Source organism: Mustela nigripes, chromosome 14 (genome assembly GCF_022355385.1).
Source record: "Mustela nigripes isolate SB6536 chromosome 14, MUSNIG.SB6536, whole genome shotgun sequence".
Lineage (NCBI taxonomy): Eukaryota > Metazoa > Chordata > Mammalia > Carnivora > Mustelidae > Mustela > Mustela nigripes.
In genome coordinates this window covers 6,479,841-6,505,882 of record NC_081570.1, presented here as the reverse complement: position 1 = coordinate 6,505,882, position 26,042 = coordinate 6,479,841, and the positions used below count along the sequence as shown (strand labels likewise).

The 26,042-nt window shown below is 63.1% G+C and overlaps 1 protein-coding gene across 2 annotated transcripts; it reads right to left on the bottom strand.

Annotated features, from left to right (window-relative positions):
- Positions 1 to 791: 791 nt before the first annotated feature.
- Positions 792 to 26,042, bottom strand: TMEM201 (transmembrane protein 201). Of its 2 annotated transcripts, XM_059375013.1 has the most exons (11): positions 25,906 to 26,042; positions 19,101 to 19,221; positions 18,369 to 18,563; positions 17,050 to 17,226; positions 15,200 to 15,549; positions 14,392 to 14,595; positions 8,888 to 9,117; positions 5,687 to 5,758; positions 4,808 to 5,107; positions 3,902 to 4,039; positions 792 to 2,921 (listed from the first exon to the last, which is right to left on the bottom strand). In XM_059375013.1, exons 1-11 carry the CDS (start codon positions 26,016 to 26,018, stop codon positions 2,824 to 2,826), a joined length of 1,998 nt encoding a protein of 665 aa, XP_059230996.1. In that variant the 5' UTR covers positions 26,019 to 26,042; the 3' UTR covers positions 792 to 2,823. The 2 variants fall into 2 exon arrangements, with proteins under 2 accessions (XP_059230996.1, XP_059230997.1); XM_059375014.1 differs by lacking the exons at positions 792 to 2,921; positions 3,902 to 4,039 and adding an exon at positions 4,295 to 4,399 and having other exon boundaries at positions 25,906 to 26,041.

Below are 26,042 nucleotides of genomic sequence, written 5' to 3'. Positions count from 1 at the left end.
TGGCCCAGCCCAGCCCCCTGCCGAGCACCCCCGGGAGCCATGCACATCCCCCCTCCGCCCTCCCTTTGGCTGCTCCCATTTGCCGGGCCGCCCCTCTGCACTGTGATGGGCTTTAATGCCCCCACTGGGCCTGCACCTTCAGAGTTCAACTGAACCCACAGAAATGCAGACCCCGCAGTCACCAGGCAGCCCAAGCACAAAGCTTGTCTGGGGGACACTGATCAGGGGCACGCCTGGCTCCCTGCCCCTGGGGTTCTGGCTCAGCGAGGGGCCAGAGGGGCACCTTTGAGTGCTTTTTCCAGATACACCCTGAAGCCGGGACTCCTTGCCTAGGCTGGGCAGTGTCCGACTGTGCACCCAGGGGTGGGGGGTATCAGCGCCGAGCCTCGCTGCCAGAAGGGTCAGCGGGCCACTGGGAGGCGGCTCAGGAGAAAACAAGGTTTGTCACCCCTGCAGCTCTGGGGTCAGGTTGGGGACTGCTGGTTGGGACAGGCTTTCTGCCTGAGCCCTGGCTCACGCTGTCACGAGGGACACCCTCCTTGGTTCTGGGCTCAGCCAGCTCCTGTCTGCCCCGCCCGCCCAGGCCCTCCTCAGGCTGCCGATCTCCTGGTTCCAATCCCTTCACCTCCAGGGGACGGGTCACGCTGTACTTGCCACCGCCACCATAAGCCCCAAGACCCCATTCTCAACGCTGTGTTGAAGAAATGGGTGAAATCCCTTCGGCCGGCAGCCGGGACCCCTCCCCGCCAGGCCCAAGCCTCCCGAGTGAGCAGAAGACCAGGACTGAGGTATATAGTTCAAAGGTTGGTATCTTTTTTGGTTTCCTTTTTTGCTTTTATAAAGAAAAATAAGGTTGTGTTTTTTGCCTGAAAGAAACGTAAGCAAGCCCCCTTCCCCACCCTGACTCTTCCCTGCCCCGCGGGGTGCTGGGACCTCGGGTCTCGGGCAGGAGGGGCCCAGAGGAGGGGGCGGGCGCTCTGTGTTGGGGGCTTCCTCAGAGCCAGAGGAAGGGTACTCGGGAGTGGAGTTTGGCTTTGTTAGGCAAAAATAAAATTAAAAAACTTGACACACGCGCCCGCTCCACAAACAGGGGCCAAACAGCACCACCTGTGTGTTGGGATCAGCCCTGGCAGTCGGAGTCGGGGTCCCGGTGCGGCCCCCGGCCCCCCACGCCCCGTGTGCTGGCGGGGAGGCAGGGCAGGAAACAGCTCTCAGGACAGGAGCGGGGGGAAGAGGAGAGAGGGGGAGGTCAGAGCAACTCCTTCCCCACATGGTAAAAAAAATTACTAAAAAAGCACCCAAGGCTTAAAAAAACGAAACCTCCCTGGCAGGGAGAACTGGGGGCATCCCGCTGAGCAGCAGAATGCCTTACCTGGCAAAAATGTGTAGAAAAATAAAATTAAACTTTATCCCTGAATGATAAAGACCCTTCCTCCTGTCCTCGAGAATGTTCCCCTCCATCTCCCCCACGGGCAAGTCTCAGAATTCACCGAGGCCGCCAGGCCCTTTCCGAGGGGCACAGGCACGTGCAAGACACACACGCGGTCCACGCTTGCTTGCCTGCCCGTGTCTGAGGCCCAGGGCAGTGGGGACGGGGTGGGGGAAATCTGAGGGCCACATGCACACGCACACTCAGTCCTCACAGCACTGCGGGGGGGTCCCTGTGCCAGACCAAGGGCCTTCCCTCCTCCGCTCAGGGGCAGGAAGGGACCCCTGGCACAGAGGCGGAGGGTCGTGGGGGGCAAATCCGTGGGAGCAGTAGGCAGGGCAGTGGTGGGGCCTGGGGAGTGGGGTGGGAGAGAAAGCCAGCCGAGGTGGCCCGGAGACCGAGGTCACACGGAGCCCACGGTGGCCGCACAACGAAAGAGAGGAAGGAAGGAGGGTCCTGGGGAGCCAAAAAGGGCCAGGCTGGTGGCAGGGCAGGGTGTGGGGTTCCGTCTCCTGGGAGACCTGCAGGCTGCCCCGGGCCTGTCCTGCACGGCAATGCAGGCGGAGGGCTCCAGCGAGGCCCCTGTGGGGGCCCCATGCACGGAGGAGGGCCCCAGAAGTGCAGGCCTGGGCAGGTCACTGGAGGTAACAAAATGGGGGCACAGGAGGGCAGCAGGGAGGCTGGCAGGGGGGCGGGGAGAAGTGCTTACACTAGAACTTGAGGGGCCCTGGGCTGGGGACCCCAGGCCCCCACCTCCCCAGCCAGGAGAGCCAGAGGCCAGGCCAGACTTTGAACTGATACGACAGGGCGAGACGGGGGCAGGGGAGGCCCGTCCTCAAGGGGGCCTGCCCAAGGGCTCTGTTCTTCCCCAGGCAGGACTGAGGGCGACACAGGGACCGTCCCTTGCTCCTCCCCCAGGGAACCTGAGGTGGCTGCGTGGGACCAGAGTACAGTACAGAGAGGTGGTCCTGGCCCGCAGCGCAGGGTCGGGGGGCAGCCGGCTCCTGGGCAGTTACAGTAGTAGTGGCCCTCCTGCCAGGCGGGCTGGGCAGTGCGGGAGGGGACCCCAGGGTCCCGCAGCCCCTTGGGGATCCCTGGCTTCGGGATCAGGGTCAGCACCAAACACAAGTGACGTCGGCTGAGGAGGCGGGCAGGAAGGAGAGTGATCTCACAGCCCCCGCTCAGCCCCGCCCCCGCTCAGCCCCGCGGTCTGTTAGGTGAGGAGGGGATCCCGAGGACAGGACGGGCCCGGGGGGGGGGGGGGGGGTCACAGGCCCCGGAGAGGACGACAGAGGCAGCGCCCCAGGGAGGGCTCCGAGGCCGGCAGCGGTGGGAGCAGCACGCTCCGGGGCACCCCTGAGCCCCTCAGGGACCTGGAGGCTGCGGGCCGCAGCTCAGCGCAGGCCCTGGTACAGGTAGGCCGAGGTGAAGAGCACGTTGGCGGCCAAGCTCACAGCCAGGAGGCCCCGGACCAGGGAGGGCCCGAAGCGACCTTGGAGAGAGAGGGAAGAGACACGGTCAGAAGAGGGACCGGTAGGTGGTGGGGTTGCGGTGCAGGGCACCACCGACCCAGCCCCCCAGGGGCCTCCCCGCCCAGGAAGACCCCTGCCCCTGGGGTCACTTGGTCAATGAGGCGCCTTCTTTCCTGAGCCCACACTACCCGACGGGCACTAGAGGGTCCTGCACTTGCACCCCGGGGAGGGGGTTGGGGGGGCGACCGCCACTGCACAGGCAGGAACAGGGGCTCTAGCAGAGTGAGAAGTCCCCCACCCAGACTCCGGGCTGGGGTTCCCTCCCCAAGTCTGTGCTTGGAATCTTGAGGCTGCTGAGTCACATCCCAGACCAGCCAGATGTGGGAGGCAGCACCTATTTCTGGTCAGCTCAGAACCACCTGTGCACACCTGTCCGTCTTCCCCACACACGTGGCCCCCCGATGCCCCTGGGCTGACTCCTGCATGCCCACCGAGCGCCCAGGGCTTCACAGAGCCAGGAGCTCATCTCACTTCCCGCCCTGCAGCCCGCATGCAGGACAGCTGGACGGGAACCCCGCAGCTCTGCGCCGGGCCAGGCACTCCGGGTCGGTGTCCTCCCGGGGACCCTGTGCGAGGGCCGGAGCACTCTGTGTCTGCACTGGCGACAGGAGCCCCCCTGAGGCACCGGGGTGCTCGAGACGCAGCTGGCACAGCCGAGGCACTATGTTCTCACTGGTGCTGTGTTCCTTCCGTCAGATCTGAGAGCTCCCTGTGGCCAGGGGCGGATCCAGACCTTGATCGGAGCTGGGGCGTGTTGTCTGCCTGCCCCGTGGGGCTTGACTCGGAGGTGCTGGGGGGCTTATCTCACGGACTTCTGGCCCTTGAGGGCCCTCGAAAGTTTTCTCTCTCAGGGTCCCTGACAGACCAGGAGAGGCGGGGGCTGCAGACCCGCGGCCCCCCCGAGCCACCCTGCCCTCCTTGCCCAGGTCGGAGCACAGACCTCTCCAGGTGGCGGCCCCCTCTGTGCACCCTTGGGTGGTGGTGTCCACTACACAGGCGGACGACTGGGATGAGTCGTCCTCTTTCTTGATGGACCGGCTGCTGCAGGCACTGCCTCTTTCTGGCCCCGACCTCATGTCTGCAGAGAAAGGGGGTGTCTCAGCGGGTGCTCACAGCTCACCCCCAGGGACAGACGTGGGGTGGCTCCACCTCCAATCCCAGGACCGTCCTTGGACGTGGCCCTGCCCACTTGCCCTAACCCTGGGCAATGGGAGGCCAGGTCCTCGTTCATAACCCGGCTGCATAGCTGCCACGAGGGGAGCTGGTTTTGGACCAGGAGCAGCAAACTCTGTGCCCAGCAGGCTCTGGCAGATGATGGCCACAGCGAGGCTTCAGGAGGTGGGGCAGGGGGGTGGCCAAGGCTGGGACGTGGGATGTCAGCCTGTCCTTCCACCTGTCTGGCCAGTATCCAGGCCCACTGTGGCCAAATCTTCTGACGCTGTAAGAAGCACAGCAAATCCACACATTCAGGGGAAAGTTCTACATTGTAAAGGTTAAGGCCTGATATAAAAAATTTCAAAATGCTTTTCAGAACACTACCATCTGAGCAAAACAAAAATATCTACGACCAGACAGGCACAGGCTAGCAAGGCACGATGCCTTTTTGATCTATCCCAAAAAACAAAGGCCCCTCAAGGTCAATTGCAAAAGAAGAAAATAAAATCAGCCCACAGAGGGCAATATCTATACGGTTCAAGGGCACCAGAAGCCCAGCCGGGAGTGTCTGGAGCTCAGGAGAGTTGCCTGAGGACAGGCTGTGTGTGACCTCCTGCTGGGTCGTCCCACACCTGCATGTGACCAGCGGCCCTGTCACAGCCTGGCCAGGAGGGCAGTCAGAGGGTCGTACCCATGTTGAGCTTCGTGTCCTGCGCCGGCGATCTCTGCGGGACCTGGGGCGGCTCGAGGGGGAAGAGGCTGCCGTTGCGGGGTGAGTGCTCATCGGAGCTGCTGGGCGTGCTGGGGGCCTCCCCGGGGGGTGATGGGAACAGCAGCAGCTTCTGCCCCTGCAGGTTGAGCCTGGCCGGGCTGATGAGGGGCCTGCGGTGGCGCAGAGAGCCAGAGCTGGAGGCCACGGAGCCAGCCACGGAAGGCGCTGGGGAAGGGAGCGGGGAGGAGGGATAGCATCCCGACAGCAGAGAGAAGTAATCTGGAGGGCAGGAGGAGGACAGAGACGACGACCTCTGGTAAGACTGGTGACAAGGCGTGAGCGTTACCCACTGTCACAGGTACCCTTGCTGTGGCTGCTGTTCCTTGGTCCTGGGGCTTCTCCTCTAGTAACCCGGGAAGAAAGGCAAGGCTGCACCAGGACAGGGGACAGAGGGAAGCCTGCCGGGGGCTGAGGGCGACCGGAGGATCACAGACCCTTCGCCACATCCCTGCTGCCCCGAGGGCACTCCTGACTTAACTAAGGTCGGGGAGCCCCAGCCCTGCTCCTGGCGGGGTCCTGAGTGCGCGCCTCCAGGAGTCATCACCGATAAGGGCGACAGCATTCTATCGAATCCTGGAAACCGTTGCGCCCATTTGACAGAAGAGAAAAGTGAGGCACAGGATATGAGTCACTTGCCCAGGGCTGCACTTGCTGGAGGCACAGAGCTGAGACTTGAACACGGGCCCCCTTCGGACCCTACAGCTCACGCTTGCCACGCTGCTGTTCTATCCACGGGAGGTCCGGAAACTCCCGCCCACACTGCCCCCCCCCCATCGAAAGCAGCTTCCCCGTCCTTACCTGGAACAGGAACCTCTCCAGACCGAGACACCTGAGATGGGGGGCGGCTCCCGCTGAACAGATACCCCGAGTCTGGAGGGAAAGGGAAGGGTGACACGTGTCGGGCCCGTGGAAACGACAGCTGCCCACCCCTCCACTCACCAGTCCCCGATCTGCTGACATTTAACCTTTGTCACTCACGTCAGGCTTTCACAAAAACACGGGCTCTCAAGCGACTCCATGAACTACTGTCCGAGATCCGCTTCGCCCACTCTCCGTTCGTGGGGAAAGTCACCCTGGCCCCCTTCCCCCAGAGCCACTCCTTCAGCCTTCTGGGGTCCCCGCCCCCTGCTAACCTGTGCCCGCCGGCCTGGGCTGCACCGGGCCGGCAGGCACAGTGCAGGGAGCACCGAACACGCTGCTTTTCCTCAGTTAAGCACCCCCCAAGGGCGGAGACCCCACCTCACATATCCTGTCCCCAGCGCTCGGCTGAGAGCTGAGTGTGGGAAGATCCAGCGGCCACCACGTGCTGTCCGCAGCGGCTGCTGCTCCACCGCCCTCGGGGCCCCGAGGGTCCCCTGCCCCTTCCCCTACAAGGCCCACGGACACAGGCCCAGACCAAGCCGTGTCTGGGTAAGCGTGGCCACATGGCCTTTCTGGAACCTGTTCTATGGATGCTAGGAGAGCAGTGTCTTTGCTGGGCACGAGCTGTAGGGACGCAGGCATAAGGCCGGAAGCAGGGAGGAGTAGAGGCGAGCGAGAGCGAGAGCCAGACAGACACAGGAAACGGGACCCTGGTTCTCGGAGGCAAGGAGCTGCAAAAACCCAACCTCACCGCCCCACGCAGGGAGGCCGTGGGATCCCGCCCATCACCGGACGGCCTGAGGCAGGCCTGCATCCTGCAGAGGTGCCCTGCGGTCCTTGCCTCCAGCCCCGCGGGGCAACAGGGAGCCTGTGGGTCCTCCGTGATGGGTGGGAAATCCCGCCCCCACGGCCTGCCCTGGCTCTGGGATGCCACCCACAGCTCCCCAGGCGCTTGAAATGGAAGCCCCCCGGCTCGCCCCTGGGGCCGGTGAGCACGGAGAGTCCTGCACAGTCTCGGAGTCTTGTCCCAGTAGTACGGGCTGCTCCGGGCTGGGAGGTGCCAGGCTCCTGGTGCCCTCAGCAGTCTGCCCGCTCCCGCCCCAAGTTCTCTTCAGGGGTCACAGAGAACAGATGGACGTCTCTGCTCAGGGGAAAAGGAAAAGCATCCGAGTATGAACTTGGGATATAAGCAAAATGGCCTTTAACTACCTTGGAGGAGCGAAGCCGCTGGTCATCGCCGTTCCGCGTACTCCCATCCCATAATAACAGCAGCAGCCCCGTCTGCTGAGGACCCTGCTCTAGGAGCTTCCCTGACGTCACGCCCACCTCAGGCCTGAGGTACGGCCTCTGGTTCGAGGCCCTCCCAGGGTCAGGAGCTGGCGACCCACTTGGCTGCTCCCAACTGACGACTCCTGGCACTTCAGCTGCCCACATCAGGGGCTCGCAAGACCCCCATGGCGCATGGGGGTCTTGTGAGCTCATAGAGCATCCATAGAACAGGTTCCAGCACTAGCCTGGCTAGAGATGGGGAAGCCTGAGCACCCCCAAGTTGCCTCCAACAGACCGGCAGCTGGTGGGCTTTTCTCCAGGGGTAGGGAGGGGGGCTTGGGGCTGTTTTTCAACCTTGCGTCTGCCCTATGGGGAACAAGAGGAGCAGAAAGGGGCCCCTCGGAGATTAAGTCCCTGCCTTTCACCCTGCGGGACATTAACTGGTCATTTCTCTTCAGGCGTTTGAGATCAAGAGTTCCATGCTCTACTAACTGCGCCAGCCAAGTGCCCCGCTCATTTCATATTTTAAAGAGCAAAACAAGAGGCAGCCTTCCCCCACAGTCTGCACCTCTGTCCCCAAGACGGCCATCAGAAGGGCCTGGCAGGACCCGAACTGAACTGGTCCTACAGAGGCCTGGGAGCTTGTGTCCCTGTCCCCACCTTGGCCTCCACCAGCCCTACCCTCACCCGTACCCAGAAGGCCTGATGAACAGCTCCACAGAACATTCTAGGGGAAGGGCCCAGCTGCTGGGCTTCCCAGGTTCCCACGTTCAGGGAATTCCAGGGACCGGGGACCACCCCCAGGGACACAAGCAGGGGATCAGGAGCTCTGCTGAATGAGCGGAGGAGGGTGGCTCGTCCAATAAGCCCGCTGACTTCTGGTTACACAGAACCATCTGGAGTCCAGGCATCTGTACTCGGACAATCACACCTTCGGCCCTACCCGAAAGGCCGTGAACCCTACCCACGGTGTGCCCTGTCCCTCCTGTGGTGTGACGCACCCTCTATCCAGGAGGATGCCTGAGCTCAGGAGCCAGACAACAGGGCACAAAGCCAGGCTCTGAGCTGCAGTGGGACCCTGGGCAAGTCACGGTCAGCGGGGGGCGGGGAACCAAATCTCAGAGGGGACCCCGACTGGAGCCAGAGCCCCCAGCCCAGCAAAGCTGCTGTGGGGCTTAAACGAGACACCAGTTGCAGATTACCAAACCCAGATTAACCAAGAGAGTGCCCACATTCTTGGAGGCTGGGATCCTGGCTCGTGGCTTCCCACTTCCAAACCTGCCACCCAGGAAGCCAGCCCCCAGGATGCAGCCCGAGGAGGCGGCAAGCCCAGGCCGCCCAGGGGGCTTCCCAGAGCGCCGAGGACCCTCACAGAGGTGCTCCCGCGAGGGTCCGAGGAGAAAACACCAGATTTAGTTTATCACTGACTTCCCAGGAAGATTCTGCTGCAAAAGGTGAAGGATGAGACAACGTGTCCTGGGACAGGGACCAGGTGCTGGTCGTGCCGGGGCCTGCAGGCTGCAAGCACTCAATAAACCCGGGCAAATGTTCCAGCCCCCAAGCTAGAATGGCAAAACGTGGCAGTCCTGAGGACAGTAAGAACAGCGGTGAAAGGCCACGGCCAACGTGTGGACATTACCAAGCGCCCGCTGCCCTTCGAGAAGGTGCTTAGAAAGTGTCACCTTGTTTGACCCTAACACCCACAGGCAGGTTCTGCAACGAGCCTCGTTTTCTTGGAGGGAAACTGAGGCTCAGAGTAGAAAGGCAGCTGCTGAGCAGACGCGGCACCAGGATCCGAGCCCCGTTCCGCCCGCCCCGCCGGCAGGAGCTCCGGCAGCCCCCCCCCCCGCCCCGCGCCGCGCCCCTTACCTGCCCGCGTCAGGGAGGGTATGGTTCCCAGCGAGAGGGCCCGGCTGAGGCGGCCCGGCAGCGAGGAGGGCGAGGCCCGGCGTGGAGACCGGAACAGCTGCGGGCTGGCGAGCGGCAGGAAGCCGGGCGGGGTGGGGATGAACAGAGACGGCGAGGGGCCCGCGCCCGGGCAGGGCACCGCCAGGCTGGGGCTCGTGGGGCAGAGGCCGGCCGCGACGCGTGGGGCACACCTGCAAAAGCCCGTCGGGCGCGGGAGAGAAGAGGAGGGTCAGCCCCGGGGGGGCTCTGGAGGCGGCCTCCGCCCAGGTCCCGGCCCCTCTCCCCTGGTGCCAGGTGGGGCCGGAGTCGGGGTCCCAGGGAGGCGTGCGTTAGTTGAAGCGGAAAAGCAGTCCGACCGCATTCACGCCATTAGGAGCGGGTGGCTGGAGGCGCCAGCGTGACCCAGCCCTCCCGGCATGCCCCCTCTGAGCCCCCTCAGCTTCACAGCACACTAGTTCCACTACTGGTCTCGGGATTAAAGTGACACTGTCGCCCTTGCCAACCTCACGCCAACCCTTCGCCTTGAAGCGAAAATGCCCGTGCCCGCGCCAGGCACCCGGTGAAGGCCAAAGGCCTTGGGCTCCCCCCGGCCACTTGGCACTCCATGCCCAGAGCCTCCTGACGGGGCGGCTGAGCTCGGGGAGCCCCCTGCTCCCCAGGATCCGGCTCCGGGCATCCCACTGCTGCTCTCTGGTCTCGTTCACTCGTCTAAAGCCGCTTGCAGAGTGGAGAGGGAGGCAATCAGGCTTGGGGACCCCCAGGAAGTGGCTCTTGGGGAAGCAAGCCTAACTCCAGCTTAGAAAAGACCAGTAAACGATCGCAAGGCTGCCCAAAAGACGTAAGGTGACAGTGTCTCTTTAACTCGAGAATGGGACAAATCACACAAGAGGACTCGGTGGCCCCAAGCCAGATTGTCAACCATGCTTCTGATTAAGGCAACCGATTACAGAAGGAGGGGAGGGACAGAGGCAGTTAATACATTAGTCCGCCGTTCGGACGGAGCTGGGGGAGGTCCAGCCTTACCTCAGTCCCAAGGGACAATTGGGGCCATGGACAAGGTGCCGATGGATAGGCAGGCCGGCTCAGGCCCTGCAGCAGAGCCGGGGGGCTGGCTAAGGGACCCACCCTGCGCCCCTTGTGACCAAACGCTCGGGGCACCGCTAGCAGAGCCACCCTCTGCTGATGTCCCTGTTTTTCACTCCCAGCCCTTGCTTTCAACAAGTTCCATGCGGCAAGCGTGGGGTCCGCCCTTGCCCCCTAAGAGAATCACGGGATCTTTTGGTGCATTCCAAAACACCAGGAGGCTACCTGGACGTCAGAAGCAAAGGCAGGGCCCCTGGGTCTGGGGGACATGCGGAAATTGTGGCAGGAAATCATCAAGCCCGTCGCCAGAAGTGTCTGGCCAGTTCCCCGCAGGATGCGCCCGCACGCCACACACTGACTTGTTCCGCCCAAGCCCATTAGACCCCCATCGCCCCCACCCCCAGACACCTGTGGAAAGTTCTGGCTCTACACGGATAAATTTTGTTGTCCCCGCAGAACAGTAATACCACGTGGCAGGACAGTGCCACCACTGTGGGGGAAGAGCCAGAGGCAGGGGGCCGCCTCACTGCAGGGGCAGGGAAGGAACACTGGGGCCTTTGGCCAGCTTGCTCTGATCGCGTGTGAAGTTCTGTCCCCTGCGGGGGGCCTGCGCCTCCTCCGGGACCCGGCAGGCTGGCAGGGCGGGGGCAGCAGCACTCGGTGCCGGGCCTCCTGTGCCCGCCCCCACCACAGAGCCCACTACCCCCACTTTCCCCCTCCCGGCAAGTGAGGGGAGTGGCTCCACATCAGGCTGCAGGGTTCAGAGGTGGTCAGCTGTGCCCAGGAGAAGCTTCCAGGGTCCTTCCAGCTCTTACCCGCTTCCCCAGATCCTGCTCACACCTGGGGCTTAGAATTTGAGTCTCTCAGCCGTCCGGCACGGGAGCTCTTCCCAATCTCTGATTCTGAGAACATTGGCACTGAGGAGCCAGTTCTCTGCTCTGACCCCTCCTGCTGTGACACGTAGTGACATCAGTCACCTAGCAGAGCCTCATAAAGTGCCAAGGGTGCTCCTCTCATGGCTCCGCAGCAGACGGTCCCTGGAAACCTCTGCCAGGCTCCAGCGAGCTCAAAGGTATCGACGCCTCCTTTGGCAAGCAGCCCCCACAAACCAGCCCGCACCCTCAAACCCCATCTCAGAGAGGCACTGAGCCCCGAATCCAAGTCTGCACGTCCACTGCATCAACAGTGGGTTCTGGGACGGGGCGGGCAGCATGTCCCATCTGACACTAAGGGGGCCACCCGGTCTCTTTCGACCCAATCCCAGTCCGAGACGGGAACGGAAGGAGAAAAAGGACTACATTTTAAGCAGCAGTTTATTGAGACAGGGGAAAAGAGGACCCAGCAGGACACGATGACAGCTGAGCCCTGAGCCGCTGGGGCCTGCATTGCCAGCACCCAAACCTGACTCCCGTGGGCACGCCTGTGCCCTGAAGTCCCCTGCCCCGGCCCAGAAGCCTCTGAAGGAACGTGAAAGAACAAACAAGACATGGTGCCTGACGCCTGCCGGTGGGAGCGGAGCCCCGGAGGCATTTATTGAGAATACAGCATGAAACACACGACATCTACGGCCAGAGTTACGGTTACAGCAAAGACAGAGTCACCGGCCAGTCCTCCGCAGGTCACCACACAACCAGAGAGGGCGAGACACGTGGCAACACTCACGGACAGAAGGGACATGGGCTCTTCCCCAGGCTGGTGTTGTCGAGGCAGCTGCTCCACCCGTGGTGGGGACCCCAGACTTGGAGCGAGAAGACAGCCAAGTGCCCCCACCCGTACATCTTGGAGACTGTAACCCCAACCGCAGGTCCCCAGCAGAGGGGACAGAGGTCCCAGGTAGGGCGACGCATTTCCAGTTAATAAGCCCCGATCCCAGGGCTGCCTGCACTCCCTCAGCTGTTGCCAGCAAACATCAGAAGGCGTAGAATACACTCCAAGCAACAAACTTCAAAGGACAGACAGGTAATTTTAAAAAAAGTCACGCAGAACTCCAAAAATCCCAGGACGCCGCACTCCGAGGACGCCCATCTCATGAGGTTGACTTTCCCTCCCCGCTAGAGGGCAGGAAAGACATCTGCTCAGCGGGGGCTCCTGGCCAGCACGGGAGCTGGTTGTGGCTATTATAAATAATTTAACTTAAATACACACATACACACAGATGTCCTGCTTCTACTCAACGCCAAGAAAAGCCGTCATTAGCATCACGCCGTCAGCTTCCTTGAGGACGGGCGCTTCCGTACACGAGGGCACACACAGCCAACAGACCACGGCTCTTGGCCTGGCACCTGCCGCTGCCTCTCCCTCCTCAGCAGGCTGACTGGGAATGAAGGGATGGGCAGTGGGCCATTCCCCGCTCCCCCGACAACAGCCAAGCCAGGCCTGAAGGGCTCACTTCCAGTTCCTCCTTCCTGGACGGTCACCTTACACCTCCCTCTCTGCAGAGAACAAGCCAAGCCCAGCCAGGCGGGGGCTTCAACGGGCCCCACAGCTAGGAGGCAGCTCCAGACCACCCCCTCCCACTCCGGGTGCTGGGCGGTGCCCTGGCTGCTGCACATGCATGTGTGTGGGGTGGGGTGGCTTCTTAGGACCCCGTGAGCATATAAGGACCATGATGGCAGGGCCCAGACTCCATGAAGGGCCTGGCACTTGTCCCTCAGGCTCAGTTAGTAGGTGGCCCCTTGCTGAGCGTGACCCTCACGGGCATGTCCTCTGCTTTGCCTTCCCCCAGCTCCAATACGTAACGGGGAGTGGCTGGCACCCTCTGGCGCCTATCTGGACGGGGACTGATACTCAGTGACGGGAGGTGGACCACACCGGCCCTGGAGGGAGTCATCAGAGTGCAGAGTGCTGGATGGGGGCGGCCCTGGGCCCGCCCGTCTGCTGGGATGGCGCTCAGAGATGGCACCCTAGGCTAACGACCTCCTCTGTATGTGGGTGGCATTTCCGTGCCCACAGTGTGTCCACACCAAGATCAGCACTCAGGGGCCCTGGAGAAAGGCCCACCTCTCGTCTCAGATGGTAAACTGAAGCTTGGAAGAGCCCAGGGCCTGGCTGGAAGCAGCCAGTGACTAGCAGGCGTGCTTCCCCAGGAGCAGTGGTTTGTCCCTGTGTTCCTAACTGCCCCACAGGGAATCGGGAAGCAGGAGCCTCAGCAGCCTCCAGGTGTGGTGCCAGGAGGATTAGTGACAGGACAGAGAGGGACAAGGTGACAAACGACCCGGTGTCCTGTGTGCCAGTCTTGGGCCCCTGCCCTGTGCTATCCGCAGGGAATGACAACCTTCCCCAGGCATCCTACAGGGGCCAGTGGAGGAAGTGGGACACCGCAGGCAGGGGGCAGGGGAGCAGGCCAAGAGGACTCAGGCCTCTGCTGCCAGCCAGGTGGGGCAGCCTCTGCTCGGGAGGCCTGTACCCCAGCCCCTGCAGCAAGTGGCGGGGGGGGCAGGGCGGTGCACAGGGCTCCACCACTGGGATTGGGCCCTGGCCTTTAAGGGCAAAGCCAGCTGCATCTCAGAAGGAGCAGTGCCCGAAAAGCAGAAGACTGCAAAGAAACTGCTCGGAGCCCCCCCAACCGGGCAAACGCCCCCAGCAGCCTGGCTTCTGAGAAGACAGTCACTGACCACAGGAGCCGCAGGATTCTCTACGTCCCCCTCAAGAGCCTCGCCCCACACACTCAAGGTCAGGCCCAGTCGGGACCCAAGAACAGTGTTCTCCGTTCCTGGGGAAGGAGGCCAAGGGACCATGTGTCTCAGGAAGGTCTTGGAGCCGGAACTGAACCGTATACCTGGGGGCGCAGCCCTGTGTCCTCTTGGTTCCCCGGCTCCGAGAGGGCTGGCTGGACCACAGTCACGACCAAATGGATAGACCAGGGAAGTGACGTGGAGACCAGGTGGGGGGCTCTGCTCTGGCCCGTGCTCAGCAGCACCTATCCATGCCAAGCAGCCCAAGGAGGCCATGCGGCAAAGGCCCTGCCCCCAGCCACCGTCACCAGCCCGAGCCAGGGGCTCAGGGATAGAGCAAAGTGAAGGGAGCAGCAGACAGCAGGGACCTGCCCCTCACCCCTGGTGTGAAAAGCAGGAAAGAGTGTGGCCAGGGCGGGGGCTCCTGGAGCTGCCAGCCAGAGGCCCTGGGTCAGAGGCAGGGTGTGTGGGTGCCCCCCAGGATCCAGTCTCGGGGCGGTGGGGGGGGTGTCTTTGGCCAGAAAGACAGCGGCAGTGGTGGGCAGCTAGAGGGCACTTGGGAGGGTAGCTTGATGGTGCCGGAAAGGACAGGGGCTCTAGGTTGGGCAAGGGCAGGAGTGAGGCAGGTAAGACGCAAGTCAGAGGGGCCCTGCTCCGGGCCTGTCCGTCTGTCCGTCCTCCCCCCGCAGTCACTGCTGCTTCTCTGACCTTCGGGGCCGGAACCTCCGCGGGCCTGTCGCCTTCCTTGTGGCCACGGCTGCCGTGAAGCCCACCAGGCAGCACAGGGACGTGGTGCTGAACTTGAGTGTGTCCAGCCAGCCGGGCGAGGCAGCCTGCAGGTACTGCTCGGTCAGGTGCAGCCCCAGCAGCAGGGCCCACAGGCAGGTAGAGAAGGCGTCGATCCTCCGGAGCCTGCGACAGAGGAGGGCGGCGGTGAGGGCCCAGGACGGGAAGGGGAAGAGCCCGCTCCCTCCGGCCACTTCCAGTCTCCCGTGTCCATCCCTGGTCCTGCCCACAGCACAGTCTGGGGCCACGAGGAGAACGGGGGCTTCGGACTCCCACTTCCAACACCCACGTGCTGCACGACTCTGAATGGGAGGATTCCAGGCTACGGACCCTCCCTCGGAGCCCCCAAGATGACACGGACACAGTTCACCACAGTCTCCAAGTGCACGGGGTGCGGGGAGCCAGGGCCCCACTCGGTCCCCAGACAACCAGGGATGGAGTTGGGCCCATCACCCCGCTTCAGCACCAGGTGGCCGGAGCACACGGCAGGGAGGGGCAGGCCGGCTCCAAGTGCCGCCAACGCCCTCAAGCAGGCCACACGCGTTTCCTCTCGACACCTGCCCCCCACCCTGCCCCCACCGACTCCCAGCGGCCGGAGAAGAGGGACTGTGTCTCGTTCCAGCCACGCCACGGAGCTTTGCCCACGGCTGCGTGCCCAGCAGGGCCTCCTGGCCTCGACTCCGGGTGTCCTCCTCCCCCCGAGTCCTGCCCCGCCGGGCTCCGCACACACCTGAGGCGGCCAGCCAGCAGCATGGCCAGCAGGCAGGTGAGCAGGCCCAGGGCCACGACGCCCATCTGGTGGCTCTGCCCGAAGGCCCAGGCCTCACGTAGCTTCTCCGCTGCGTGCTCGGGCAGCAGGCCCAGCAGCTGCTGCCAACCCTCTGGCCCGGGGGCGCTGCTATTGTCGGGTGCGGCTGAGCCGTTGCCACCAGGTGGCAGGGCTGGGGGCAGGGTGGCCTGTGGGGCAAAGGGGTTGCTGGTGCCATAGAGTGCGAGGGTCAGCAGGAAGGTACAGGCCAGGAAGGCGAGGGCGCGGAGCACGATGACCTGGACTGGGGCCTTCACCGCAGACGAGCAGCTCTGAGGGGGAGAGAGACTGGTTAGCGAGACGGCCGGTGCCACCAACGGTCATCCCCGGGGCCCACTCTGCATGGGGGGTCTGGCCAGGGCCCCAGAGCACTTGCTTAAGAATCCACCTGGTTCCAGGGGCGCCTGGGTGGCTCAGCCAGTTAAGCATCCGACTCCTGATCTCAGCTCTTAGGGGTCCTAAGCTCAAGCTCCACTTGAACAAAACAAAACCAAACCAAACTGCCACCTGCTTCCTGACGGTCAGAGACAGCGTGTTCAGTGGGTCTTCAGTCCTGCCGCACTCCCAGCTTTGTTTCTCGGTTTCCTGCCGGGCTCCACTGCCGCGGCTCCGGCCTTTCCCGGCCTTCACCCACCCTGGACGTCACCGTGCTGGGTCGGCTATGCTCTCCCATGTCCTCTAGAGAAACGCTTTTGATATTACAGTGACCCGTTTTTTCTAATAAGTTTTTCCTTTTGTCAAGTTCTCATCGAAAGTTCCTAATGTGATCTTAAATGGAATTATAACACCGCGGTAACTCAGGCCAAAATGAAGTTAAAAAACCACAGCAGCCATGTTGTTTGGTCTAGGAACACGGTGGTGAGGAGCAAAGCCAAAGGTCAGTGCGTCTGGCTTCCTGCCATGTAGAAGTGGGCATGCGGGCCGTGGCCTTGTGGTCAGAGGCCTGGGTGCAGCCTGAAACCACACCAGCTGGGCATGGAGAGGGTGGGCAGGAATGCCTCTGGGGGGGATGGTTTTGTTTTGCTTTTTTTTTTTTTTTTTTTTTAAATTTTATTTATTTGTCAGAGAGAACACAAGCAGGAAGAGGGGCAGGCAGAGGGAGAAGCAGCCTCCCCAGTGAGCAGGAAGCCCAACGCACGGCTTAATCCCAGGATCCTGGGACCATGACCTCAGCTGAAGACAGATGCTTAATGACTGAGCCCCCACACGTGTCCCTGGGGTGGATGACTTTTACTTCTAAAGCCACCTGCTATTACCTCCGAGTTTCCAAACCAGAACATTCCATCAACCTAGTAGTGATAATAATTAAAAATAGCTTCAGCTAGACAAGGCCGGGTTCAAATCCTGGTGTGTGCCCACCTGCAAGTTATTTAAACTCCCGAAGTTTGGCCTTCAGTTGTAACTGGGGGTCCCGGGGCGGGACAGCAGACCCACCATGAAGGGCGCCGTGGGGGACTGTGCCCGTGTCGGGGAAGCCCAGACACCCACCCCCCACACCCTGCTCAAGCACACAAACACAAACCAACACAATTGGAGCCACTCTTCCTGGGACCCCTGCTTGGTCTGAAGACAGGAAGAGACAGGGACAGGGGTGGGGATGGGACCCCTGGAAAGGCTCCTGCCTCCAGGAAAAGAACCTTAGCTCTGAAGAGCTGCCCTCCGCTCACGGGGGCTCAGCCCTCTACCGGGGGTTTCCGCCCCATCTCAAGGTTGTGACTCCCCAAATGCTGCAGCGGGGGTAGTGGTGGTGGTGGGGGGCATCTAACGCCAACCTGCGTGTGGCTCTGGTCTGCCTCCCGGCGCCGGAACTGGTGGCTGAGCAGCAGGGCGCGCAGCTGGCGGTTCTGGTGCTTGATGTAGTACTCGACAGCCGCCTGGCACGGCCGACACAGCTTGTACATCTGCTCCAGGTGGTGGCGGTACACCTCGATCTCTTCGTCGTACCTGCCCTGTGGCACGGATGCAAGACAGAGGCTCAGCGTCCCCCGGGGGCGACCCCGAGCAAGCCATCCCCACTGGAACCTGCCCGACCCGACGGAAGGCCTGCAGTGGTGATGCCGGCCCCTGAGAGGCAGGTCCAGCCCAGAACCTGGCATGTGGCTGGGGCCCACGGGTGACAGGGGCCTCTCCAGCCAGGTTCTGTGACCGCACAGGGGGCACCAGGAGGCCAGGAACTTGGGACGTGGTCCCTACCTCAGCCCCCCTTCCTGGGCTCCGGGAAGGAAGGGGAGTCCCAGGAGAAACAGCTCTAGGCTGATGCTACTTAGATGTAGACAGAACCTGCCCAGAGGCAGGGTCTGCCCTTGCCCTTAAGACAAAGGATCCAGAAAACACTAGAGGACCGAGGGCTTTCGTGGGAGCTGAAGGGTCCTTTGGGCTTCAGACACAGCCCAGAAGACTCAAGGCTCAAGAGGCAGCAGCACATCTCTCCTTCCCCGGGGGAGCCCAACACTCCGGCCTGCAGCGGCCCGGAGAGTTACTGGTTTGGTCTCTTACTGGCACCGAATATGCCAGAGCAGCGGCTCCGGCTGCCAAACTGCACCCGCCTTCCCTTCTTTAAGCAGGTCCCCCTGCTCAGCCACGGCTCTGTGCTACACTCCTTCCTGCCGGCAGAACCGTGGGTAAGCCAGGGTCTCTGGGCCCCAGGTGGGCTCCTCTCCAGCGGCCAGGGAACCCCTAGACTGGGCTGTGCTAGCTAACCGGCCTGCTGGGCCCCACAGTGGGCCCAGACGAGGCAAATCCCTAACATGGGCTGCTGGGCTCTGCCTAGTTTCCTCTCCCAGAAGCTGGGAGCGCCTTCCACCGACCCCACAGCAACCTGCCGGGCCGGCCAGTGGACAGACGGACGCAGAGACACAGATCCAACAGTCTGACAAGGCCTGCGCTGGAGCCCCAGGACCCCACCTCTCCCTTGCCCAGGACAAAGCCCTCAGGCAGGCGCTGGGATTTCCACGACTGTCCTGGCCTGGAGCCCTGCTGGCATGAAGTGTGCCCCAACTGAGGTGGAAGAGGCTGAACAGCTGGGATGTGGGGCTGGCGTGGGGCAGGAGGAGGAGGAGGGCCCCCCACCATGCACCACCGCCCCCCTTACCTCGTCCCGTGGCGCGAAGGCAGCCAGCTGCTTGATCTTGGTGGTCTGGTGGTGGCTGCACCTGCGGCACAGCAGCACCTGGCTGCTCACCCACTGCTGCGGCTGTGCAGGCGCGCGGGGGCGGGGCGCGCCGCTCACCACGTGGTTCAGGTGCTCCATGTACTGGGCGGGGATGGGCTTGTTGTAGTCGCCGTTCTGGGGGACGGGGGTGCATGGGTGGAGTCAGTGGGGGAGCCCCAGCTGGTGCCACTCCAGGGAAGGGGGGGCGACCTCAAGCCTCCCCTTTCTTTGCAGGCAATGGCAGAAGCTTTGACACGTGGAGCCCCGAGAGTGCAGCCTGCCCCCTCCCCACAGCCTGCAGCCCTGGGAACCCTGTGGCACCCTGCGGCTCCAGGGAGCTGGACAGCAACCTGTGGGCTGGCTGCCTGGGTTTGTGCACAGAGTTTCCCTGCACTGCAGCAGCGCCCCCCCCCCCCCCAACCCTGCACTCGCTGACCCAGGTGTCTGGTGGCCTGGCAGAGCCGGGCGGTAGCTGCAGAGCATGGCCCACACAGCTGTGCGACCTGGCCTCTGCAGGAAGCCTGCCGACTCCAGATCTGATGCAAGGCACAGAACGGGCCCGGAGCCAGAAAGACCTGGGTGTGCACCCCAACCCCCCACTGTAGGGGTATGACGCTGCCACCCCTGCTCCCCAGGCCCACGTCGTCCTCCTGGGTGGAGGGGCACCCGCACCTCCTGGAAGCCGTTGTACTGCTCACAGTGCGGACAGTCCCAGCAGTTGCGGTTCCCATAGGGCACGACTGTGTCCTGGTTGCAGAACCAGCAGTTGACGACGGTGTGTGTCGGCTTCATCCTGTGGACGAGGACAGGGTCATGTCAGCCAGAAGAGCTCCGCCACCTGCACTATGGGAAGCAAGATGGCGGACCCAGAGCGGACGCAGCAGGCTGGAGGAAATGTCTGGACAAGGGGCTGGCTGCGTGCTGAGTGTTCACCAGGAGGACCAGCAAGGAGGCGGAGGCCAGGTGGAGCTTCCCCTAAGGCCAACAGGCGAAGTCCACCTGCTTGTGCTCCCGCGACCTCCCCCCCCACCTCCCTAGGGAACACCTGAAGATGCATGAGACCCATTGGCTCCCGCTAGTCTATGTGGGAACCCAGGGCCACCCCCCCTTCTGCGTCCTGGGGCTCAGGCAGGGGGGAAACAGGGGCCAGGCTCTAGGACCACCCTCTTGAGGCCTGCAGACCCTGGGCCTCCCCCTGGGCCGTAGAAACCGTGCTCTTCTGGGAGTTTCCAGATGGCAGGAGCGTCCTGTGCTCCACAGATGAAAACCCCAAGAGACTGAGGCCAAGGAGACACAGGGGCGGGGATTAGAGACAGCTGCTCAGACTGGAGCCAAGCATCCCTGATGGAGGGGACAGGGCAGGCCATCCACAGGGGGCCTGGCTGGCCACACATGTGGTGACAGGTGGGGTCTGCAGGATAATCCCAACCCAGACACTGGGGGATCTGTGCTCTGGGCGCCTTCACCCAGTTCACTGGCTGGGGGCGGGGGGGGGGGGAAGCAAACCCCTCCGGTCCCAGGGAATCCAGAAACCATGTGGGCAATGGATGGCAGCTGCTTGAGCCCTGGGATGCTGCCTGGGCCCCGCTGTGTGGACACTCACACCACACCCAAGTGCTCTCCACAGGGCAGCCACGACCTCATGCTTCCTCGAGCCAGAGGCCCTGGCTTTGCCATTCTAGATGTGAGCCCCAGGAAGCTTGTCCTCACCCAGCCTGGCCTGCAGCTGCCAAGTGCGAGCCATCACAGAGCCGGCGCCTCCACGTGTTACCACGACCCAATGGCACAAGACACACAAACATGCTCTGCAGCGCGAAGGGCCAGCTCCGGGGACTCGAACCACAGCCACCTCCTGGCCTGGCCCCTCCCTCACCACCACCCCCCCCCGCCCCCGACCACCGGCAGGTTTTGAGAGTGGTGCAGGCAGCCTTATGACCTGTCACCTGGGGACATGAGCATATCAAGGGTGGGAAGTACAGAACAATGCCGGCCTAAGTGCCTAATCGATGGTGGTCAGGCTGGGAAGGTGTTGGGGGAGGCAGCGGTATGCAAGGAAGGGCCCCAAGGTACAGAGGGCACCCTGCGTTGCCCCCGGCAACCACAGCAGCACACTCTCTGCCCCTGTTCAGGCCAAAGCTCTCTCAGTGGACAAGGGCCCACCATGTCCTGTCAACAGCAAGAGGCCAGAGTAAGGCCTAGAAATGGCCAGGCGGTGCGGCCCCGTGCTCCTGGCTGTGTGGTGTGGCCTCTGGGAAAAGTCACCTACCTCCTGGAACCCCCACTGATCAGGGGACAACAGGGATAATGATAATCCTTGCCCAAACAGAGGCTGCTGAGGGAATCAAACCAGGGCGTTTAGGAAAGTGCTGAGCTTGGCAGGAGGCTGGCGCAAGGCACTCGGACAGCTGCCCTGGGCTCCACGCACGGAGTGGGGGACGGCGGCGCCAGGCAGGGCGAGAGGTGCGGAAACCCGCCGCGCCAAGATGCTGCCACCTGGCTTGCCCTCTGCTCATTCATGCCTGTTCACAGGCGTCTCGGTGAAGGGCCCCATCCCCTTGAGTGATGACGCAGGCCGAGAGACCTCTCTCACCTGCCCCCGGGGCCCCCAATTCTCACCAGGGGCCTCCTCAACCCCCCACCAGGCCCCACCTGGCCTCTGGGGAGACCAAGCAGAGGAGCCGGCAGCCTCGGAATCAAGGGTGATCGGGACAGGAGCCAAGCAAAGGCGCCGGCCCCGGGGACCCCAAGCGGGTGAGCAGGACCTGCAGCTTCCGTCCCTGGGAGCCGCTGGAGCCCCTCCTGCCCCAGGAATCCATCATTTCCACTCCGAGAGGCTCGAGGCTCCGCAGCGCAGGAAATGAGCCCGGCCTGGAGGCGGGTGGCAGGAAGGAGTGGCGGGGGATTAGCTCTGGTCCCTGGGGCAGGCTCTGCCTCCTGTGGCTGTCACCCCCTGGTAATCCCTGCCCAGGGTGGGGGTGACAGTGGGGGTCCACAGGCCACCTAATCCTCCCCAACGGCTCCCCTGCAGCCAGTCCTGAAAGGGTCCGGGGCCTGGGAGCGATGGCTGGCCCAGCAAGCAGCAGGGTGCCAGGGGAAGAGCATCAGCTCCCGGCCAGTGCCGCTGGGCCCCGGAGGGCTGCAGTCCCCTCCGCCTGGACCAGGCCTGACAAAGGAGTGTGAGGGTCTGTCTATTCTGAGATCTTAGCGCCCCTCCTGCTCCTGCTCAGGAAAATGCCCCCCAGGTCCCCTCATGAAACCTCCAAACCTCTCCTCCCCAAGCCAACAACCTCCGCCCCAGGGAGGCTCTAGGACAAACCACTCTGAGAAGTGGGCGACATCCGAGATAGTAAGGCAGCACGGCTCCGTACCACAGGCAAGGATGAGACGGGCCCTGGCAAGGCGGCTGGAGGGAGGAAGCCTGGGCCCCAGCAGGTGCGCGGACAGGGGGGCCTGGAGGGGTTCACCCAGCCTCTGCTGCAGCGTGCGGAGCTCCTGGGCTCTGCTGGAGCCAGAGGAGGCCCGAAGCAGCCAGGAGCAGGGTAGCCCCTTGGGAGAAACAAGGAGCAGCTACGTTCTCCGGACGGAGCCCTCCACAAGCCCCGAACCCACAGACCGGGGGCAAAAAATACACACAAAAGACACACAAAAAACACATGCCCTCAACAATGGTACCACCTCATCAGCTCTGATGGGCATCTAGTGAAAACACAGCTCCTGTCCTGACATTTCCTACACACGGGACGGGGGCATCTGTTCCGGGAGGGGCCCACCGCTCTGAGGGACGCAGCTCCAGATCCTCGACACCTGCCGGGAGCCCAGCACCGTGTCACACCAAGGAGACACAAGGATGAGCTCCATCCCTATCCAAGCGGGCTTAGCGTCTGTGGAAGACCTGTGTCCATGTTTCCACCGGGCCCCAAGAAGTGCCCAGCCTCCCCTGAGAGGCAGACTGCTTCTGACCCCAACTGCGGGCGGGCTGCGTGAACCCTGGAAGACGGTCTCCAGGACAGGGAGGCCGGTTCCCTTAGAAGCCAGGAGGGCAGTCCCTGGCAGGGCCCCGAGAGACAGCGTGGGACAGCCTCCCAGGTGAGCGGGCCTCGCTCGAGCCCCAGGCAGTTCCTCACTTGCTCTTCTTTGCCCCGAGGGGGCAACACATGCTGCCCTAGCCAGGAGAGTCCGAGCAGGTGCCCCTGGGGCCGCTGCACCAGAGACACCAAGAAGCAGCTCGGTGCCTCCAGGCCTCCGCCCGGCCTCGAGGCCATCCTGCCGGCACCAAGCCTGGAAGCCCCCAGACCCACCTCTCTGGGGACAGACGTGGCCTGGGGATGGCGGACCGCCCACCTTTGCCCCAGCACCTCCTGCGTTCACGGAGCACATGCCAGGCTCGTCGGCAGAGCCGAGCAAGGCTCTCCACTTCTGACCCGGACACTAGGAGGAGAACAGAGAAGTCCACAGGGCAGCTGGTGACAGATGTCACAGGAGAAGCCAACCAGCAGAGCATTTGCCGTTACCCTAAAGAATGGGTCTGCTGGTCAGCAGGGCACAATGAGCAGATGGCATTCAGACAGGCGGGGCGGCGGGGCCAAGGGGGGAGGGCTGGCCCCTGGGCTGGTGTGCGGTGGCAGGAGAGTGCGGCCGGAGGCGGGCGGAAGACCGGGACTCTGGACGCCAGGATGAGGCTCTGCTGCCAACCTGGGAGGCTGGTGTTCTCCGTCTCTAAACCCCAGAAAGTACACAAGCCAGTAAACACCCAGGGTGCCACGGGCGGTGACATGGGAGGCCCTGCTAGCAGAAGGTAAGATCCTGGACACAATACTGAGCAGCAGAGTCTGGAGACCGGAGTCGAGGGGCAGGAGCAGGCAGCCATCAGGAGCCCTGAGGCCGGGCAAGCTGGCCCCGCAAAGTGCAATTCATGCTCCCAGCCCGGGCAGACAGTGATGGCTTCCTGCACGCGCTCAGCGAGGACCCAGTGTGGGGCTTGGTTAGGACCCGAAGGGCTGGAGTGGATCTGCTGTTCAACAGCGGCCAGAGGAGGGCACGAGCCCAAGCTCTCCAGGCCCCAGTTCCCTCACCTGGAGAATGGGCTTCCAGAGGCGGTGTGCTCAAGCCACCGCATGCTGTTAGCACCGAGTTACCAACGATCCCGGCAGGACTACGGAGGCTCTGGGAGGGCTGCAGCACTTCCGAGAAGCGGCCTCTTCCCCAGGCTCCTGAGCCAGTTTCCACCACCCGACCCTCCCAAGTCGCTTTCCAGAAACAACTCTCCTCATTCAAAACCCACAGAGCGAAAGCCCACGATCCTTGCTGTCACAGCGATCTTCCTGCGAGAGGGAGAAGGACTCAGTCTCTGCAGGGCTGTCTTGCTTCTGGAGAGGGACAGTGGCCACTTTACGATGCCCAGACAAAAGCCCGTGCTTTCTGACAATCTCAGAGCATCCTGGAAGAGGTCTGGTCCTTCTTAGGCCAACCAGGAAAGAGGTCCCCAGCCACACCATGACTCTGTGGTGTCTTGCTGCTGGAGTGAAAAGGCCTTCCAGGTACCCTCCGGGCTACCCTTGAACCAGCGAACCCCACACCGCCCTGAGTCTCCAGATTCCTATCTCCGGCAGAGGGGAAGTTGCAGTCAGCAGCCCAGGAGGAGAGAACAGGACCCCCGAGAAAAGCCACAGCTAAAGACACAGGAGTGTGAGGCAGTAGTGAGCGAAGCAAGCCCAAATTCTTCAGCCACACTCAACACAACTGAAGCCTGACTGAGGCTCTGATCCTTGGCGTGCCACCCCCCACGCCAGGGCATCTGGGAGGCAGCGGTGTCCAGGAGACAAGCCGGGCCCTGAGCTCCCCTCTGATGTCCACATGCCCTGGGAATCAGAGCAGACTGCCACATGGCCCTGCACTTCGGTTCCTTCATGTACAAAATGACCACCTTAAACCAGCTGGTCCTGGAAGCCCCTCCAGCTTCCAGAAATTGGGCAGGAATCAGAACAGTGGGAGGTCTGCAGTGTCAGGGACCCCTGGAACCGGAGCCCCATCAATCCCCTGCTATCCTCCCCTGGGAAGCCACCCCCTCCTCAGCCTGCCCATCTGGCTCACCCTGCAGACACAGCTGATGTCCCTCCTACCCTTCCTCCTCCAGGAAACCTGTGACTCAGTCACCCTCCTGTCTTTCTCCCTTGGGTGAGAAGCAGCACATGGTTGCGGTTAAGGAAGAACCACCAGACCGCCCAGGTTCAAATCCCAGCTCTGCCACTTGCGGCCACGTGACCGCAAGCCCAGTTCCTTTTCTTCTTCTACCTGGTACCTGAGCTTTGCAGGTCCTTTGCTGCAATGACAAACCCACCCACTCTGTCCCCAGGCTGTGTTCACGACCCTGTCTTTTCCCCCTGTTCTCTGAGAGGCCGGATCAGATGTGGAAACAGCTGGGCTGCCCCTGAGGCCCTGCGGAACTAGAGGCCACTCCACCTTTCTCCCTCACCACGGAGGGCCCTCAGAACACCGGGGTCAGCATGATCTCTGAGCCCTGCCAGGCCTGGGACAGCCACTGACCCAGCTCAGCAGCAGCGGCGGCGGCAGCAGGACCGGCTGGTTTAAGAATATTAGGGTTCCTCCGAGCCTGGGTGGCTCAGTGAGTTAAGCGTCTGCCTTCAGCTCAGGTCATGATCCCAGGGTCCTGGGTCCGAGTCCCCGCATCAGGCCCTCTGGTCCGCAAGGAGCCTGCTTCCCGCCCCCAGCCCCTCTCTGTCTGCCTCTCTGCCTACTTGTGGTCTCTGTCAAATAAAGAAATAAAATCTTTAAAAAAAAAAAAAAGAATATTAGGCTTCCCTGCTCTTGGACGTAGTGTAGCCCAGGGGTTAGCAATGCGGGCTCCAGGACTAGGCGGCTTCAGTCCACGCGGTGGTTCTTCTAATTAATGACAATTTACTCAGCTCTTTTGTCCCTGGGCTTCCTTCTCCAGGGGCTGCCGGGGTCGTGACTCTGATTGGGCCCCTGTGAAATCAGAACAACGCCCCAGCCGGCGGACGCCGCCCAGAAAGTGCCGGCTAGTGTCAGTCCGTCGCTGCGTGTGCCCGCCCAGCCGGGCTGAAGGCGGGCAAGAGCGCAGTCCCCATCTCCGCGGTACTCTCCCGCAGGGTGTGGAGGCCGGGGTGGGCGTGGGGCGGCCCCGCAGATCCCGCGGCTCGGCTGGCGCGCGTCTCCGCGGGGGAGGAAGTTTGTACCCCACGCGCTGGCCGTCCTCGCCCGCCCCGCATTCCTGGGATCCCCGAACCCACCCCCCCGGCCGCGTCCCCGGCACGAATATTCCCAGCCCAGCCCCCAGCGGGACGCGGGCGTGCGGAGCGGGTCCCGGCGCGTGGGCGCATAGGCCGGGCCCCCACCGCCACGCCGCGGCCTCGCGGGCAGGGAGGCGCCGCGCGGTCCCGGAGCGGCCGGGGCGGGCGGAGAGCGGCGGGCCGAGGCCGCGTGGGCCGCGCGCACTCACCTCCGCGCGATCCGGTAGAGCAGCACGCCGGCCGCGGCGCACGCCGTGACCCCCAGGCCGCCGGCCAGGCCCGCCGTGGGGCAGCGGGCCAGCAGCGCGCTCACTCCCTCCATGGTTCCCCGCGCGGGCGGCGGGCG